Source organism: Paralichthys olivaceus, chromosome 23, assembly GCF_024713975.1.
Source record: "Paralichthys olivaceus isolate ysfri-2021 chromosome 23, ASM2471397v2, whole genome shotgun sequence".
Taxonomy (NCBI): domain Eukaryota; kingdom Metazoa; phylum Chordata; class Actinopteri; order Pleuronectiformes; family Paralichthyidae; genus Paralichthys; species Paralichthys olivaceus.
This window is the reverse complement of record NC_091115.1, coordinates 8241717-8261970: the sequence shown is the minus strand read 5'-3', so window position 1 is coordinate 8261970 and position 20254 is coordinate 8241717. Positions and strand designations below refer to the sequence as shown.

The 20254-nt window shown below is 42.4% G+C and overlaps 1 protein-coding gene across 2 annotated transcripts; it reads left to right on the top strand.

Moving 5' to 3' along the window:
• The first annotated feature begins 2165 nt into the window (after positions 1-2165).
• On the top strand, positions 2166-20197 carry rassf8b (Ras association domain family member 8b). Of its 2 annotated transcripts, XM_069519983.1 has the most exons (10): positions 2166-2630; positions 6009-6075; positions 10819-10989; positions 12743-13093; positions 13249-13454; positions 13629-13832; positions 14026-14100; positions 14722-14844; positions 15702-15831; positions 16277-20197. In XM_069519983.1, the coding sequence occupies exons 3-10, from the start codon at positions 10878-10880 to the stop codon at positions 16390-16392; spliced, it is 1317 nt and encodes a 438-aa protein (XP_069376084.1). In that variant the 5' UTR covers positions 2166-2630; positions 6009-6075; positions 10819-10877; the 3' UTR covers positions 16393-20197. The 2 variants fall into 2 exon arrangements, with proteins under 2 accessions (XP_069376084.1, XP_019948034.1); XM_020092475.2 differs by lacking the exon at positions 6009-6075 and having other exon boundaries at positions 2169-2630.
• The last annotated feature ends 57 nt before the right edge of the window (positions 20198-20254 follow it).

Sequence of the window (20254 nt, the reverse complement as noted above, 5' to 3'; positions counted from 1 at the left end):
GAAGTGTTTTTACTCCTTCTTGCTTGAGTGTGCATAAATATGGACGACAATGACTGCTCCACAAAAGTGAAGCCAAAGAGACTCTTGGCTGCAGTATAGGTCATAAACTCCACCTCCTTAATGTTGATGGATGAGAGATGGCCCAAACTAAAAAATCAAAATACATATCAAAGATTATTTTTCTTTATTTTTCCGGTGACTTCCTGATAGATGCTGCTCAGACTCCAAATGCGCAAGATGGCTGCTGTCGTGTCCGGGCATATTTTAGCTTCATTTCTGGATAGTGGGAGGTAGTGGAGACGCGTCGTCCATCTTTAGATTCAATTTAGAGTTCTGTCTGATTAAACCTCTGCGCTGCTTGCAAATTAAATTTTTAGGACCAGAGGATTGTTGAAGGTTAAAGTTTTTTTTACAGGTGCAAAGAAACCTGGAGAGAGTGAGAACAATCTCCCTCAGGCACAGTGTGTCCACACCAACAGTCCAGAGAAAAGGTCTAATGAGGCAAAGTGAAAACACGTGTCGGGGCCTTAACCATTTGGCTGCTGGCAACATTTGGCTGGAAATTGGCTGTTTTAGCTCAAACTGTAAGTGTCTGATATCCAATTTGAATAACTTTTCTGTACAAAGCATTAAATAATTATAAATCCATGTGAGTGACAGGGATGCCTCATGATTTTATTGTACCACAGACACGCCACTAACAGCCTCAGCCAATACTGTGTGCTTTACGTCTGAAGATGGGTTTTAAATCCTTTAATCTGTCAGCACTTGTCACCGCTGCCTGAAAGAAAACATCAATCACTCATGACTTGATTGTTACAACAGCTTCACCATATGTTGAGGCTTCATTTCTGCATTGTAAACTGATGTATGGGCCCAAACCTACAACTCTGGAACCAATGACTGCTATTAAAATTAAAGCTGGCAGGAAATAAAGGATACACACATATGGATTTTATAAAAATTATGATTCATATAAAGTAATTTGCTTATAAAATGGATTTGTGAGATGCTGCTTAATTAAGCAACACGGAACAGATTAAAAATTTGAATCATCGACTCTGATTTGGCAGAATTTGTCAAAAGCTGAGCACAAAAGAATGCAGTGTTTGTTTTTTTCAGTTTTAGCAGATTATGTTTCTGAGTTCCAGTGAAATTACAGTTTACTGAGAACAAAGTTTCTGCACGGTCAGCACAACAGGCAGCTGTCATGATTAATGCTGAGGTATGTCGACATCATTCTTGACTGGAATTTAAATTTAAACACTCACACAAATTCACAACTTGTTTGTCCTTGAGTAAAACAGCAGCGATACATGAAACCCATCCCTGTATCTTTACTCTAATATTATATGAGAAGTGAGGCTTATCGGCTGTTGCCATAGAGTTGTCAAAAGTGAGGTTGGACACTGAATATAACTCAGAAATGAGAATATAAATGTTGTAACTTGAATTACATGTTGTTAAATCTTCACTGTGTCCTTCCTACTTATGTTGTGCAGCGAAACATCCCACAGACTTATACTTAATTCTAGTGGAGATCGAAATGTTTCCAAAGATACCAATGAAGTCAGTGAGTGAAATGATGCACAAAGACATCCAGAATATTTCCATTTCATAGCATGGTGCAGCATTGCCTGCAGACTCCCTGCTGTAGATAGATATAGATATACATCAATATCTTGACTTAGAGATATAAAAAACATGTATTTCTATATCTCCCAAAATGTAAATCGTATCGACTTCACACTTGGTTGGTGAGTTGTTGATGGTCCAGGAAAAGTCCGATTTTGTGCAATTCGGACATGTGATGCGATCATTATTAACACAATTAGGTAAACAGTGCCTTGCAGTCAGTGACAGCAGGTTCAACATATCTTCTTCTACATCCTCGGATAAACTACATCAGTGGTCAGCAACTGGTGGCCAAAATCGCCACCAGATATATTTGATGGATCGAACTGACAGACATTATGTCATATATATCCCTAACCCTAAGACAACTTGAGTTTTTATTACAAAGTCTTTGGTGACTGCATCAGTGGAAAGTCCATTGCAGGTTTAATTTCCAAAGAAAATTAAAAGAAAATTGGGGTTTTCATGAGAAATGTTTAATTCATGGTGAATGATTTCCCCCAAAACATGAATAAGTTCATGTTAAAATACAGATTGATCGAAAACCACATTGTCTCCTAACACACCAAAGTCTTGGGTGACAGCATGAGACATGTGAGGATCCCGGGGTCCACTCGTGTCGCCAGTGCGTTGCAGCTTTAACCGGTCCATCATGCCTTGCGCTGTCCCACTTGTGTTCCCATGTAATTTCCAGCACGCTGCTCCTGGGCTCCCTCCTTCACAGCGGGGCTGCAGCAGGAGGAGCGCCGTGTGTCTGAGCTCCGTGTCGGATGTCCGATGAGTGGAGTGACGCGTGTTTACATCCACACGGGCCATCGTCATCCACACTGAGGCGGCGGAGGGAGAGAAACGTGTCCGCTCCCTGCGATGCACGGATCGGAATAAAAACAGGATCCGGGCCGCGGACCATGCACCGGGAGAGATTTCTCCTCCAGAGAGGAAGAGTGAGGCAGCAGAGTTTCTAAAAACATGTCCTGAAATCATCTGTAACTGAGGTATGTTTGTTTTATACACAGGAGCAGTGTGGTCAGTGCTTTTACTGGGGGGGGGGGCTTTGATGCGTCAGTGAAGGCAACATTTTAAACCTGCAGGTTGTTGGGCTCCTTCTGGAAAACGACTTCTGTTATATCAGAAAACAAAGTGATCAGATGTTGTTGCATAACTTTGTTTGGGGATCAGATGCATTCAGATGAATTCCCATCATCCTCCTGTGAGAATCTGCAGGAAGATGCTGCAGAAAATTGAATAATCTCTTTTTTTTTGGTCACACTTCATCATCAAAACATGTTGTGACCCTGGAGAGATTCTCCACATGACGTGTGTGTGTGTGTGTGTGTGTGTGTGTGTGTGTGTGTGTGTGTGTGTGTGTGTGTGTGTGTGTGTGTGCCCTGCAGTGATGAATCTCTTAATAGAGTTTGGGCTTTAAGGGCTCACTCAGCAGTGGTTTTAATCAGAGTTCCTTCAACTGAGTCAGACAACCACAGTCCAGACTGAGGAGTCCTTGAAACACACATGTGATGGAGGCAAGGGCAACTCTCATTCATTTACAGCCACTTCTAGGTTTGTGGTATGAAAATGCGTGTATTTGTGCATCGGATAATAGAATATGAGATCACAGATGCACTTTCTGCTAAACTAAACTCGTCACTTGAACTACATGTGCTCTTTCCATCTTTCGTAAATCCCTTTTTTCATGTACACATATTAATTTGCTATTTTGCCATTTACTCATTGCAATCATTTTCAAATCCTGACCTTGTGCAACACTTAAAATCTCCTTGGTTTGTGTCTCTTAGCCAGTAAAAACTGTTTTGAAACATGTTTAGTCCAAATGATTATTTTCTGTAGTCCAATCCCCTAAATTATCCCAGTATTATAACTATGGGACTCAGTGGAGCACATATACCTCCAGCTGACAGACTGCATTCCTAAATATCAGTTCCCTAAATATGTTTATGTTTTTGATTCTCAAGATCCTTGAATTATCCCCTGGGAATTTGATGCGTTCTTCCCTGACCAATAATCAAATCCCTGCACCAAGTTTCAAGTCACTAATTGACTTTTAATCAGTGGATTAATCACTGAATCAATTCTTCAGTATTCTAACCTTGAATCAACCCCAATCTCTGCAGGTAAAGACGCCTCTAAACATCCGGTCAGTTCTCCACTCTCTAGATCCAGACTACGTCTACAAATCCCTCGGACCAGTTCCCTCCCCTCTGTCGTCCCCACTTTGAATTCACAATGCATTGATTCAAGTAATTATTGTTATTTGAGGAATATTCACATAAAGATCTGTGTCAAGAGAGAAATGATAATGTTCCAGATTGTTCACCTTGTAAATCTAATCCAGACCCCCCCCCCCACACACACCTCCCACCACCTCATGGTTGGCTAAGCTCCGAGTCTTACAGGGTTAAAGGCTTATTGTCTCCACCAAGCTGATTAGTTTTAACTTTTGAGACTGCAAGGTGGCAATTTGATCACTCAACTTCATTATATGGTGTCCGCTGCCATGTAGCACTGCAGGAAATGACATAATTATAATGCAGATTTGGATTTTGATGCTGTTTTTCAAGCATTTGCAGCAGTTTTAACACAATCAAAGCAACTGGTGTCGTGCTCAACAGCCTTTTTAACATGTGTCCCACTAATTTGGATTAAAATGGACACGTTCACCATATGTTGCATCCGCGCAAAACGCCACACCGCTTGTTCACATTTAAATCTTACATACGTTTCTTGAACGGATTGATGCTACCTGAACACGAAGCTGTTGTGTTGTGTTTCACTCAGCTTATTCCAGCTTGTGTTAAACCTGCAGCTCTCCCCTCACCTGACAGGGCTGATGTGGATGTAATCTCTAAAAGGCATCAACGCTCAGCAGCACACGACTGACTAGGAAACCGAAAGGAACACAGGAGGCTGAAACGTTATGATTGCAGTATGTGTTAACAATAGGTGGAGGAGCATGCGTTTCCTCGTGTAGTCCAGCAGCATGAGGAAGAGGCTCAGGATACTCCATCAGGAAAAGTGCCATCTTGTCCGAGCACAGGGGTCAAATCCTAATTAAATTTGCTTCTTTATATTAGAAATACCTGCTGACACGAGCAGCTCCTGAGGCTATTTTTAGCCTCGCTGGCAGCGTGGCTCCAGGAGTGGCAATGTCAGTCACACCGAAGTGTCTCAACAACTACTGCCAGGAAATTTAGTGCAGTCATTAGTCGTCCCCAGTGGATGAATCCTAGGAATAAATATATTGTTATATCCGCCAAGGAGGTTATGTTTCTGCCCCTGTCCGTTTGATTTTCAGCAGGGTTACGCAAAAACTGCTGAACGGATTTTCACAAAACATGGTGAAAGGATGAGATATGTGGCCATGAAAGAACCGTAAAAGTTTGGTGCAGATCCAGGAATTGTTTTTAACACTTTCTTTAACGTTTCAGGATGTGAGAGGTGGTTTTCCCAGATTTCCCAGAGGATAATTCATAAATCCAAATGAAAAGAATCAGGCCGTTTTAAGAGACTGAACTATGATGTGCAATTTTGTGCACATCCAAGTAATGAGTTAAATCTAGTGAATTTAAATGTGATTTTATTTTGTTATTTATGTTTAGTCAGGATTTGTATTGCTTTTTTCAACAAAAAGCAAAAAAATACATAAAGAAAAATATACATAAATACAGACAAATAGGGAGTAATACTTAAACACAAGGCTCAAGGCTTATCTTTAAAAGAAAAGAGGGGGTGTGCGGGGCCTGAGTTTGACTCCAGTTTTGTCCACAAAGGGCTTCCAGGCTCCCTCAAAGTCAGAGGATCCATGTGCAGCAAATCTCAATTTCTCATCTCAAACATTTGACATGTTGCATCACCTCGCTGAATTCAGCTGGGAGGGTGAGGAGATCTCATTATCCTGAGTTTAGATCCGGAAAGATTATTATTGTTCCCACCCGCAACACAAAAAATGGCCGTCATGGGATCTGGCGGTGGACCACCACAAAGAAAACTTCAGATAGTGTCTCTAAAGTTAAACTGGATCCAGGAATCACTCTGCAAAGTGACATTCTAGTTTTTAATGTGAAGTATATTAATTTAGCTAGGATGAGATTTCATTTCCGCTTAAGCAGGTGAACTAAAACCCTACATCTGCTCCAATTTAAATAATTAAATTACTTAATCTCCACCTGCAGATCAGCTAAGAGACCTTTCTGCAGCGACCCCACTTACTATACCTCTTGAGTTCGGGAAACCCCGCTGCAGCGCACACCTCCGTGTTTTCTCGGAGCCCACATTCAGCGGAGACAAAGAGGAAGTGACAGGAAAGCACGGGTTTGCTTCTTAATTGTTGCTGATTGTTTGGTTTGCTTTCCCAGACTGTGCCCTCGAATCAATCCAGTCATCTGTGTAAAGCTCGGACAAAGGCAGAGCTGGGTCGCCATGGTGAGGGATTGTTTGCATCTAGCTAGCCATGTGGGCATGCAACACACACACACACACACACACACACACACACACACACACACTGCAGCGTGCTCTTTTGTCCGTGCACCCCTTGTTTCAGTGGACCCCCTCCTGCTGCCGCTGCCTCCTTGTTGCTGCAAAAATTGGCCTGTGGTTGCGTCATCGTCTGTTGTTGCTTCAAAAAAGCCTCGTCTCCTCAGTAATTTTCACAAGATATATTTTATTTTTTAAATTTTAGACTGACATCGGTGTATTCAAAGAAAACATGTGACATTTGGCAGCAAATTAATTGGATATTCGTTTTTGTGCAAAGTTTTGTTTTGTTGGCAGGCTGCCGGATATGAGCAGGGGTCATTGGTTCAAACCTGATCAATGAGTTTGTTAAAGTTTAATTTAGCGACGGGCTGAGAGCGTTCAGCCGAACACGCCAGGAAATGAACTCCTTGATGGGTACTTTGCATTTAAACCCAGATTTGTAGTTGATGTGCCACTAGAAGCTTTCATTTACATTTTTCAATCTCAATATTCTTTGTAAAGCTCGTCTCAGGGCTATTAAAGGATCTTACGCGCTGAGCTGTCTCATGAACTGTCCATTTCTGAGGAAACATAAATAAGAAACACTATGTACCACAGTGTCCCCTCCCTAGCTCTGCCTTTCTGTGGCATCCTGAGAATGACACTTCAGGGGAGGCGAACTGAAGTCACCGCTAAGTTTAGCTCGATGGTTCACTGCCCAGACGACATGGTATTCTTCACGTCTGGAACATAGATGGCTCCAGCAAAAATTGTTGATTTGCACTGAGGAACAGGAACCTTTTCTCCATAGTAGAGATGAGTGGTATCTTTCCAAATCTTTTCTCATATGCCCTCGACCAACTCTGCCTCCATCTCCTCTGCTGAAGAAGCAGCTCTTTCTTTAGTTATACGCCAACCTGCTATTCCAAACATGACAGCATTTTCATTTTGGTGTTTTTAGAGTGGACCTATCTTTGTTTTTCAAAGCAAATAAATACAGTAAATACACAGTGCTGAGATAATAGACTGTAAATAAAAAATAGACTCCACTTCATCTCCTTGTACTAAAGTGAAGCCAAAATATCCTGGATGTGGGCGTTACACTGGTGACATATTTTACAGCCAAAGTCTGCGCAGTAGCAATTGTGGTGTTGAGTTACTCAACTAATCAGTGCTGTCAATCAGTTTTTTGGTTTTGGTTCAGTAGTTCAGAGGTTCAAGATAAATCCACCTGAATCTACCTGTAGTGACTTTCTCTGCTGAAGGTCACTGACTCTCCTGCAATAAGAGACTAACTCCGTCCTGGATTCCCTATGAATGTGTCGTGGAGTAGGAATGTGGAGAGATGAGTCTGTTTATTAAACTGTGAAGAATGGGAAAGGAAATACCAGCAGCTCCAGCACTTTTCCTGCAGGTTCTGAGGTCACTTACCGTGGAAATGCAAAGCTCAGTGAGCGGGGCCTGCCGCTAAATATGGAGGTTTACATTTAAAGTGAGGCTGAACCAAAATAGAAGGACACATATCGCAGCATGCTAATTTGTGTGTGCGTACCATGTAGCCTGTATGATTTATTTATCCACTCGGTGGCAGTGGAGGCTTCAAAGAACTGTAATTTAGATCAAAGTCTTAACCAGAGAGAAAGAGGAAATAACATGTTGAAAATATAAGAAAACATAGCACAATAACAGCCATGGGGGGGTGAAATAAGCAGCAGTGGTGGTTCAGGCATGACGGTGTCCTAATGATTCAAGTGTTGGAAGTTATTAGCTGGGTAAAGAAAATCGAAGATCGTTTCCACAAGGAAACTGATTCAGTGGCTGTGTTGTTTGAACTGCAGAGCAAGGAATTCGATTAGTTTGACATTGAGTCTGATGCCAAAGCGGTGCATGTTCTCTGACGTCACAGCTTCTATATCCTGTTCACTGTAGCTTGTAGGAGCCAGATTTTGATTCTCCCCGTAGTCACCCGTGTAGAGCATCTCTGCAGCTATGAAAATAATCAAAGCTTGTGAACATATAGATCTGCTCGGTTCCACTTCGCAACCCCCGAAACATCTGCTCCTGCACAGCTGCCTGCTCCTATGTTACTGTACTGTATGCCACCTCTGATAAAAGCAAACATCTCTCAACATATGTTGTGTTATTTGTGCCAAGGGGCCAGTGAGAACGAGTCAAGGAGAGAAAAATAACCGTTGATTGACCAAGAAAGGAGAGTTACTGTGTGGTCGGTTGACCTTATATCTTCTACTATTATACGTGTTGTCTCCACATGTCTGCACTTGCAACTGAAGATGTCTTGCATTGATGTTTCAATTAAATAGACACTGTAACCTTAGTGGAAACGGTGGCTTATTTACCTTTCTTATAACTTCGTGGCAGTGACAGCTAGTGGATAGAGGCGTTAGTCCATCCTTCCTATTCTTGTGAACACAGTATCTTCAGAACATCTTGATGAAATTTCCTCAAATGTACAAACGTTCAATTGGATTCAACGATGAACTGATTTGATTTTGAAGTTCCAAGGTCAAGGTTACTGTGACCTCACAACACCTCGAGAGAATCCTCACTTAGACTCGTGGATTAACTGATTAACTGTCGGTGGTCAAAGATCAAGGTCATGTCACACAAAGCATGTGGTTGGCCTCTTGAACATGATATCTTAAGTCTGCCTTCTATTTTGACCAGTTGTCATCAAGGTTGAACTGATTTCAGTGGTAGAAGGTCAAAGGTTACAGTGATCTTCGAAAAAAGAAATGGTTGGCGGAGACACACAACCAGTTACCAGGTTGTATGCCTCATTCTAGATCGGATCATAGCTTAAAGCCTAAATCTTTCACCTTAATTCATCAACATATGAATGTTAGATTCTCTTCTCAGTAATGAAATGTTGAAATGATATTTGGATTTAAGTGAAGTGAAAAAACTAATTTAGCTCTGATTTTATGATAAGTTCCTGATAATTGTTTTGAGGACGTGTGAGCGACTTTTCACGTGTGCGTGTGTGCTTGTGTGTGTGTGTGGGCACAAAGAGGGAATCAGATTTACAAGCTTGTGTGAACTGGCTCTTCCTGCTGGATGAGACCTCAGTGTGATCTGGATATCGCTCGTCATTGAATAAACACTGTATTACAACATTTCGACCACAGCTGTGAGAATGGAGAGCGTCTGTTTGGACGCTGTGTGTTTTAACAAAACTGTGTCTCAGAGCTTTTTGTTAACAAGCTGTAAATACAATGAGGTCAAGTTTTGATTTCCAGTAAAGAGTAGATTCAGATTATAAACAATGGTTTCACTCTGGACACATGTTGATGAGAGAATCTTTTTAATGGCTATTTAGATATTAGACACTTCTACACTGTATCTTGGGGGTATTTTGTTTGTGGGTATATATTTGTGCTGTTTTAATGTTGCACATTCTTTTGACTACCCTCATCTCCCTCTCTTCTTTCCATTCACCTTGCTTTCTTTGTTTATCCATCTGCCCCTCCACAGTGATTTGTCTTCCTTTCCTTTCTCGTCCACCTCTATTCTGTGTCCCACTGAGCTGTATTCGAGGGTAATAGTCTCATTTACTGGGCTGTAAACAGGTGTCTGGGTTCAGATGCATCCTGCAGTATCCTGTCTACGGTTACAAATCGTCCTGCTCCGCACCAAATGCAGGCCTTGCCCTCTCCAGATGCCAAGGAGCATCCAATGTAATGCGGTCTCGGTAGGAGGAGGCCTCGGGGGGGGGAGCGGGAGTTAAATAGCAGGAGAGATTGGAGTCCCATTCCAGCTGTGATAAAGATGGAAGATGCCTAAATTGTAATAAGGGAGGCCTGAAGCCATATGAAAGTCAAGGATCAGAGCGGAGCTGATGGCCCCGTCAGGAAAAAGGAGCGCCGCCGCCCTGTAGGGTTGCATAAGTCTGAGCATTAGGCACCTGCTCCTTCATTGCTCTGCTGCTCCGGCCCCGCTGCTGTGGCCTTGCCAGCTTCGTAATGACTGCCTCGCTGCCTGACGTGCTTGTGTCAGCAGTTTGAAATGGCTCTCGTTCTGCGTGCATGCAACTGCTGTAAGCTCCCTCCTGCACCGACACCGGTGAATGAAAAATGTATTGAAAGGGGCCTGTTCGACGGTCGCAGTCGCTGCACCACAAGTGTGTTGTTGCATTAATTTATCAGCAACTGCCTCAAAAGAACAAGTGTCGCAAGTTGTTGAGTTGTTGCTTTACAAGAGGCCGGTGACACTCTGCACAACCGTGTAGTTTGTGTTTGGATGATTTCTTTATTTAAACTAACTGAAACAGAAGGATGAAGAAATGTGAGGCTGTGGAAATGTAGTTTTTATTCTGACAATATGATCACATTGTGTTCTTGCTTTACAAAACTCTGCTATTAAGATCGAACAAATTGTAACAAACTTACCTCTGTTTTGGTCTCCACCAGATTTTTGACTCTTTTTCCTGCTAAATTCTCAACCTTGTCTGCTCTTTACTGTTGGACTGTTGTTGCTGGAAACACGTCATTGTGATGAAATTGAACCAAAACAGTGCAGTTGTACAATGAGCTGAAAGTTGCTAAAACTCTCTGTGGGTTTGTCATTATGAGCGACAATTTTAATATTATCCTTAGCTATTTAATCTATTCTCATTTGATAATATTTGTTGCAGAATCACGGTTTTTCCTTTACAATCATTGAACAATGTTTTTTTTTTTTTGCTTTTAGGATGGACATTAAATCATCATTAGCACCCCCTAGTGGTGTAGAGGTATGAGGGCCTCTGGATGAAGGCCATGGAGCTGAAAGTGTGGGTGGACGGAGTGCAGCGCATCGTGTGCGGGGTCACAGAGTTCACCACATGCCAGGAAGTGGTCATTGCCCTGGCACAAGCCATCGGTAAGATCCAAACTACTTTTTACAGGATGGTTCACTTATGTTGCTTGTTTGTCGGTGGCAGATACTTTAAAATCACATTCTAAGATAGAGGATTGTGAGATATAAATGTAATGTATCTTGCAGAATCCAAAAGGCAAACTGACACCACCACCACACAGGAGTGGATTAGAGATGAAATCTTCTCCATCTGGCCTTTTAATGCCGAAAAACTGTGTAAATGATATGTCGTCCCACAGAAATCCCAATGGGGACACAATGTGATGTGGACTGTGTCCAATATTGGCCCGGGCAGGTTGTCAGACATAGTGGAGATGATAAATTGCATGAAAATGAAAAGTGACTTGAGGGCACAGAGAGAGATTCACCACAAATGGGCTGCACAAAACGAAATGAGCCCGACTTCAGACGCTGCTATATTGACATGTTCTGTTCATTTGCAGAGAAACAAGATGTCACTCTGCTTCTGTTTGTCATCACGTGGATTGGTGTTGTGCGTAAAGCTTCGTGAAGTCTTAAAATGATTTCTTTTTTAAAAACAGATTTATTGCTTCATTTCTGTTTAAACTCATTGACGTTTTTCCTCAGAGCTCAAAGAAGCATGCAGAGTGACAGTGTATCAGGAGTTATGGCTTTCACTGTCCTTTGTGTCCCCTGTGCCCCTTTTTGTCCAGCCCAGGCCACTTTGATGTGAATGGCCGGCTGTGGTGATGAATGTGCCTCTTTTACGAGGACCCTTACAGTGCAAGACGAGGGTGAGGGTGCAATGGGCGGTGTTAAGCTGTTATCTGTATGTGTACACACAAGAATGCAGGAGAACACACACAATAACACACACAAGGGGCCGTGAACCATTGAACCAAGTCCTTTTCCAGACACAGTCGCTGTTTGTCTTGAGTTTTCCCACTGTAAAGTTCTTTCACCAAACACGCTGGTGAAGTTCTTTGAATCTGCCCACGGTGCACGAGCGTGGGAGAGTTGTAAAAGAGTTTTGTCTATTTTATTTCTTGTCACTGTAGAAGAAAAGCAACTACAACTACTTTTAAAAAAAATTTCAAAACATACTTTTGCCTTGTCCCTTATTTGTCACATGAGGTTTTTGGCTGCATGCTTAGTATTAATCATTTTAAAAGGATGCTTTACCACCATAAATCTTGTGTCATCTGCATAAAAAGCAAGTGAAAGTTGCATTTCCAACCAGTGTGTTCAAGTGGGCCAAAAATAGATCCATGTGGGACACCATAGGTCAGAGGGACCTCCAAGGAAAAGGCAACTATAACAACGAAGCTTGTGTTGGACATGCATGAGCTGAAACATCATCCCTAAAGAAAACCCTCATTCTAACTGGACCAGTCATGTTATTCCTGTAACTTCATATCAGTGGTATTTAGTGACAGGGATCGGTGGATCTAAGTGATTAATTTGATTAATTTAGAGAAGTATTGGTTTCTAAAACCTAAAATTGAAAATTAAACTTTGGTTTGAAGATTGAAGGTTTTATTATCTATTGTTAGGATTGAGGGTAATCATTTACATGTGTAAACCAGCAGGAGATCCAGTGGAAAAGGTCAACATGTAACATACTCGTCCAACAATCTTAAAATCCTTCTGCAGGACTCACCCAGTGATGGTACACGATTAAAAAGCAGAACCAGGGTTAGCAGTGCACCAATAAATAGACTTGGCAAGCCAGATGAGTGTGTGTGTCTGGAGCTACTGATTACTTTGCTCGCTCTCATTCCCCTTTTTGCCCCAGGTCGCACTGGCAGATACACTTTGATAGAGAAATGGCGGGATACAGAACGTCACCTGGCTCCAAATGAAAACCCTGTGGTGTCCCTCAACAAGTGGGGTCAGTATGCCAGCGACGTGCAGCTCATCCTCCAACGAACCGGCCCGTCTGTCAGCGAGCGGCCTGCCTCCGACGGGCAGGGTCGTGTCCCTGAGCGAGGCCTCTACCGGCAGAGCCTCCCACCTCTGGCCAAGTTCCGACCATCGGGGACGGACCACTCGATAAAACGAAGGGAACCCAAACGCAAATCCCTGACCTTCACTGGAGGGGCCAAAGGTCTGCGGGACATATTTGGGAGAAGCAGAGATGCTGAAGGTAGAGTTTCTGTGTTAGTGTGTTTTACTTATTTTGCCCAATTAGTTCTTAATAGCTTCATTCACAGTTTTCCTTCCCTTCCTCCATCTATTTTTCTACATGTCAACAAACTTTTCGTCTCTCCCACCTACCCATCCACCCACCCATCCATCCAGCCAAACAGCCCCAGCAGCGCAGTGTGAGCCTGAGCCTGAGCAGAGTTGGAGGTGGTGGAGTAGCATCTGTGCCTGGGAGTCCAGCCAGAGAGCTGAGCCGGCTGGTACAGCTGCAGAGAGACAAACTCCAGGCCCTGGAGAGCCGTCTGCTGGGCTGCGAGGCCGAGCTGGGAGACTGGGAGGAGGCTGCCGGCGAGGCCAACGAAGTAAAGACAAACTACAGCTGCCAGAGCTTTTACTTACAGAAAACTCTAAATCCACATGTCCTCACATCTATTAGCTTTTAGACCGTAAATCAAGCATTTCTTATTTCATCTCTGGAGTATTTTATATTCTCTATGGGGCAAGTTTCCAAATGAAATCTTTATCTCTGTCACCAGGGAGAAAATCTGGAGGAGGAGCTGCTGCTTTTAGAGCAGCAGGTGAGGAGGAACGATGCCGAGATGGAGGAGGAGGAATTCTGGGAGAACGAGCTGCAAATTGAGCAGGAGAGCGAGCGGCAACTCCGGCAGCAGCTGGCCGAGCTGCAGGGCCGTGTACGCGACTGCGAGGCCCAGCTTTTAGAATACATAACAAGCATACAGGTGAGCGTGGCATTGAAAAAGACGACTCCAGATTCCACTGGATTTATAAAACAACATGGAAACGTTCTGTATTTGTCTCTTTGTACAATCTCACTGTGGATTTTAAAGATTTCCTGCATAAAAAGCAGAGTAAAGTAGTTTGTGAAGATAATTTTCACAGCTTTCTATTTTTATTTTCTGTGATGTTGTGCAGAGCATGGAATCAGGCCTGGAGCAGGAGCGACTGCAGCAGGAGGCCGAGCTCAACCAGAAGGTTAACGACGAGGAGGTAGAAGCTGCCAGAACATTTATAACAACATGCAAACTCAACACATAAACATCTGTGGAGCCTCTCACTGTCTGTCCTGCAGAAAATACTATTAAAATTAAGCTGCACAGAATCTGCTAAATTAGCCACAGGGAGATTTCTTCCTAACAAAGGATACAGAGCAGAATAGAAAGCTTTCAATAGAGTGCATACCTCTGCTAAGGCCCGATAGTCCCCTTAAATCCCCTTAAATAGTCCCCTTTAATTAAATTCAATCAAGCCGCACCCAATTGCACATCAGTATTAGCTACCCTGACTTTTCAGATCCATGAACTTTTCCCTGGAAAATCTATGAAAATGTCAAAAAATAAAACCACCCAGAATGTTAAAGAAAGGAATTTTTTTAATTCCTGCATTAGATCTGCACCAAAGTTTGATGGGTTCTTCCCTGAGCCATATCACATCCTTCCACTTTGTTTCATGAAAATAGTTCCAGGACTTTTTGCATAATCCTGCTAACAAACAAACAAACAAACCTAAAAAGGAGTTTTTAAGGTTTCAAATTACCATCTTTCAGCATCAGCGTCCTCCAGTGAGTCACCTTTGATCACTTCCTCTATAAAAGTTGTTGCTGTGTTTCAGGTGCGAGCTCAGCTGGAGAAAGTGAGGGCAGAGCTGGAGACGCAGAGCCAACAAACGGCGCGGCTGGAGAGCAGCTGCTGGGTGTTGGAACGCTCACTTGGCCAGTCAGGCAAGAGAATACAGGTCAGCTCCAATTCTCCTGCCTCCTATTTTATTTTGTTTTGTAGCGCTGTAGACTGAAGGTAACGTTCAAGCACCTTTTAGCAGTTAAATCTGCTGCTGTTTGATTTCAGAAAGAAGTACTAACTACAAAGTTTGGCTCCAGTGTGAAAATTGTACCCGGCAACCAGGTGGAACTGTGGAAATCTAAGCTCATTAAACCGTGGGCAGTGAAGCGAATTTTAATCTCTGGCTTGCAGGGATGCGAGGTGGATCTTTTGGCTGCATGTGTACTAGTCTGAGTTAAAGTGCCGTATGTACAGGCGAGGTCCAGCAGGGTGTGGGAAGCGTGAGGTAATGAGAGGGGGGGAAAGGGAGGGAGGAGGGTTCCAGCATTCTTCGCCTGATTAGAGAGGGGCCTGAATAAGAACACAATCCCTCGCCTGCGGTTGCGTAACCATCCGGCAGCTAAGTCTTCTCTGTTGCCGTCTCAACTGGGCTCTGACTTCTGCAGAGAATGATACCTTATTAATTTCCTCACATAAAAGATGCAGATTAGAATGAAAGCATGTTTTTTCCTGCGTTTCCTGCGGAGTTCACATGTGGAGAACAGCAGCAGGAAAATCTCTATGACGTATAAATTATCTTGAATCTCGTCATTTGTTAAGGTTGACGTCTTCGTCTGCATCTTCAACATGTATGACACTTACATCCTCACATTTCCGTGCTGTATTCTCAGACGGGCTCACTCCGACATTTTCTGGATGTTTTGTCGTAGTGATCCCATGAGCAACATTTGTGTCTTCCCCTACAGCCCCTGTGGAAAATTCAAAATAACTTTAATTTCAATACTGGTGTGTTTTCTGTTTTTTCCGGCAAAGGAGAAAGAGCAGGAGCTGGAGCAGCTGACTAAAGAGCTGCGACAGGTCAACCTGCAGCAGTTCATTCAGCAGACTGGTACCAAGGTCACTGTGCTGCCTGCTCAACCTACAGGAGAGGACAATACCACCGGCACGTGTACACACACACACATATACTGTATATATTAGTATGTTAAATCATCATTCTGAGTGAGGTACTCCATATATTGGTTTTACATGCGTATGAGCACAGTGCTACCTTGTGGTCATCCTGTGAAGTACAGGTGAGGCCAGTCACAGTAGCTTATGTCTGTAACCCTGTTACATGGAGCTAATCACCAGCACCTCTGAGAAGCTAAAGTCAAAAAAATTTAAAAAAATGTAATTCTCAAAATAAAAATCCCAGACAATGGTTTCCGTTATGTATGAAACACACGGCAGCTTCTTCACAGACGTAATGTGAATCAACCTGATGAACTCATAGAGTCTTTAATCACAAGAATAACACGTCTGATAGTTTGAATTAATGTTGTTCATCCTCTGTTAAAGCTGGAAAATCACTTTTATGTTGTGCTTTGAAACCTCTGTTGTTTCAGAGGTGGAGTGTGGCTCTCTGAACAGACGCGGCTCGTCACGTCTCTTACCCAGCAACCTCCGCACTCTGCAAAACACCATCTCCTCCAGCCTCAACCCAGAGGGGATCTACGTGTGACCCAGGAGATCGTACTTCAGCCTGATGTTACTGGACTGTTTTCTAACATGCAGTGACCACACAATCTGCTGAAATGCTCCTGATTAACACACTGCAATGAACACAGCTCCAGGAGCATCCCGTGGAGGATCGGTGTGATTTCATGAAAGACCAGGCTGATCTGTTTAGCATAGTTTTGCCTCGTCCTCCTCCATCTTACACGGACACTCCAACTGATGTCAAAACCCATTTGCAAGCAAGCATTTAATCTGTTGCCTGTGCTCTAATGGACGAGAGAAGACTCCTCTTAAAAAAACAACAAGCCAGCAGACATTTTCTTGTCAGGTACGGAGGCTCGAGGCGGCAAAATCTTTTTTTTTTAATGTCGTCAATCATGAAGTGGAACTGGAGTTTCAGGATGCAAAGTGCGGACACATGTAAAATATATGCATAGACAAAAAAGAAGGAATGCATGAGCATGCACAAACCATGACGTCACACCTGTGCTATAAATCATAGCCATATCTGATTGCCTTACTCTGGTCTTTTCAAACCAGACGTCAATAGGTCTAATGTTAAAAAGAAACTCAAGGTAGCTACTGAACACTATCCGCCATATTGATTTAGTATTCAGGTGATCAGGTGATCCCTCGTCATGGAGGCTGATGTCAGTATAACTCAACAATGGATTGATCCTTTTTATAATATGACTTTTTGAATTGATTTAAACAATTTACGAGGGATGGCACAGTGGGGTAGTGGTGAACACAGTCGCCTGACAGGTTTCTGGTTTGAATCCCAGCTTAGTCAGGGTGTTTCTGTGTGGGCTTTGTGTCTGTGTGGGTTTTCTTTGGCTTCCTCCCACAGTCCAAAGACGTGCAGATCGGAGTTAGGTAATTTGGAGACTCTGAACTGTAGTGTGTGTGAGTGGTTGTTTTCTCTGTATGTTGGCCCTGCGTTACCCTGGCGATTAGCGTGTCAGCTGGGATTGGCTCCAGCCGCCCTGAGACTATCAAACAATCACCAGTATAGATAATGGATGGATGGATTTTCTGTTGACAGATATTAACTCATCAAATAAAACTGGGCCACAAAGTAAAATCAGCAGCTACTTGACATGTTTAGTGAAACTGTGGCTGTTTTTCTGCAGCCTGAAAAATGTTGCCAACAATGACTAAGTTCTCTGTTTGACCACTGGGTGGTGACAAAACATATATTATTTAGCCAGCTGAAAGTTAACTGTGTGAAAGTTAGTCCTGCTCCCAGATGATGATTTCTTCTGTCTTTGTTCGTTTTCATATTGTTTTGTGACGAAGCCTTAGCACTTTAGCTCCCGGTGTATTTACCTGAGGTGCAGCTTACAGTGTTGGCCATGTTTCACTGTGTTCATTGAGCAGGGACACACACACACACACACACACACACACACACACACACACACACACACCGAGTATTTGTTCCATCTGTTCCATCTGACTTTTAGCATTTTAACCAACTAAAGATGTCTCATATGAACCAAAGCTAGTGTGAAAAATTCATTTAATAGTTAGATGAATGTACTTTTTTAAAATAGTACGCAGCTTATTCAGATTAAGTGTACACTTAAACAACTCGTGAATAAGTCTGCAAATTGTAAATGTGTACAAAAATATATTCAATTATTAAAAAAATCAAATGTATATCAATAGTGAAATGCACACAAATGCCCAAACTAGGGATAAAATGTGCAGTAACCTAAGTGTGTGTGCATGCATGACTTCAGTGCCATACACAGTGTGGGAACTTTTTCTGCTTTTAATCGTTTTCTCTGGCGTTGACATATTTTGTGCACAGGTACAACCTTTTCTAAACTCGTTCACAAACTTAAAATTTCTCATACGGGATTTCATTTCTGACGGATTCTTCCTAAACTGTATCTGAAGCCAAGAAGCTCAAGTTTGTTCTGCTAACGCTTATATAACATAAGTGGATTCCTGGCTCCGGTGTGAAGGTTGTAGCTCTGTTGTTTGCTCTGCAGTGCCGAGGCAACCGGAGGAATCCACATAACGTCTGTCTTTTGAATAACGGCATGCCTTACTGAAAGAAAAACTGTACCTAATGTCTATTTAGGACATATCACATCAGTCTAGACTATTTTTTCAAGGTAGATTGAAGTCTATAATATGCAGAGTGTTAAAGGGGTTAGGTTTTAATGCTGCTGTTCAGTAGGCAGCTCTGAGTGCATGCTCTGTGTGACTGGATTTAGTTGGACTCCTAGTGAAAGGCTAATAATGTTATAATTCATTTGGTTTTTCTTTTGTCCCTTTTTGCCTTGTTGACATTAAAGAACAGTGTATGAGCAGAAAATAGCAGAAACCTGCCTATCTTCCATTCATGGATGTAAATGACGTCCCTGTTGCTTTGAAACCTGACAGTACATTTACCAACATCTTATTTTCCTTCAGACACTTTGCCAATAATTGTCTTCGGCCGTGTCGTCACTGCTGCTTCTCGGTGAAAGTGCATATACAAATGAGATGATGGAGCCATTATGGAGACAGCCATCAAGTGGTTTTGAAAGCTATTTTAGAAAACGTCACGGCTCAGGGATATTTCAAGACAAGGAATTACTGGGACGAGAACGAGCCCAGGGTAATTAGGGGATAAAAACAGTTTTAGCTGCGAGACACAACACAACGAGCAGTGGTTCAGAACTGAAGGAGATGTATCGTGTCTGCCGGCTCATGATTAATGTTGCAGCTATAGTTCCGGTTTGTATTGACACGAGAGATGCACAAACTGGGGCTACTTCAATCCACTGGGTTTGTAGCATAATACTGAAACACTCAAGTGTTCACAAATACAACGAATCATGAAGTGCGCTTGGCCAACATCACTAACATACATTAACTCTACGTTAAAAAAAAAGACACAATATTGTATTTTATTTTGTATTGTTTACTTGCAATTTCAGCTCCTGTGTTTGTTTTTAGCTTTCTATTTACCATTTCTCCTTGTTGATTTTCTTTAAGCGGCTGTGTATGAAAGACATTGAGATCAAATTGAAGAATAATGTAAAAATACATGAAATGAATCAAATATATTGACAGAAATGACAAATGAATAAAATGCTATACAGTGATAGATGCAGGGTTTTTTCATATCTGTTGGATGTTTAATACAAATGACTAAATGTACACTTGTTAGACCTTCTAACTACCTCACACCTTAAACTAAAATAAGTATATTATCTATATTAACATCATGTACTATGTTGACCACTGTGTTGCCATGGCAACTCCTCATGAAACCTTAAAATAATGCCTTTTGATGAGCATTATGGAAGTTTTACTGCTCGTCTGACAAACTCCAGCTCCCATTTCTCACAAAGGAGAACCTGCTGCAGGAAGGCTGCTCCTGCTGTTCCTCTCACACTGATGGTCGGCCCACAGCCTCATGCCAACGCCTGCATGGTGTCAGAATGAATGAGAAAAACTTCATGTGAATTTAAATGTTGACAAAAACTAAACTAAATTTATTGAGAACAGTTAACCAGTGTCTAATTTTCAGGAGATAGGAACCATGAATGAAAGAAGAGATGATGACGATGATGACGATGATGACGATGATGAAGATGACTATGATGACGATGAGGCTGAGGATGATGATGAAGATGATGATGATGATGATGATGATGATGATGATGATGATGATGGTCAAATATACCAACCACAAATATATGTTTGAATTCTTGTGGAACCATTTGTGCTTGTAAATAACATCAATAAAGTTTGTGACCAGCTGGTGAAAAAATCCAACGCGCCCTCGCAGCAGCTGAGCGAACAAAGAGTCTCCTGGTTTGTTTGTTTGTTTGTTTGTTTGTTAGTTAGTTCTCTGTGTTGTT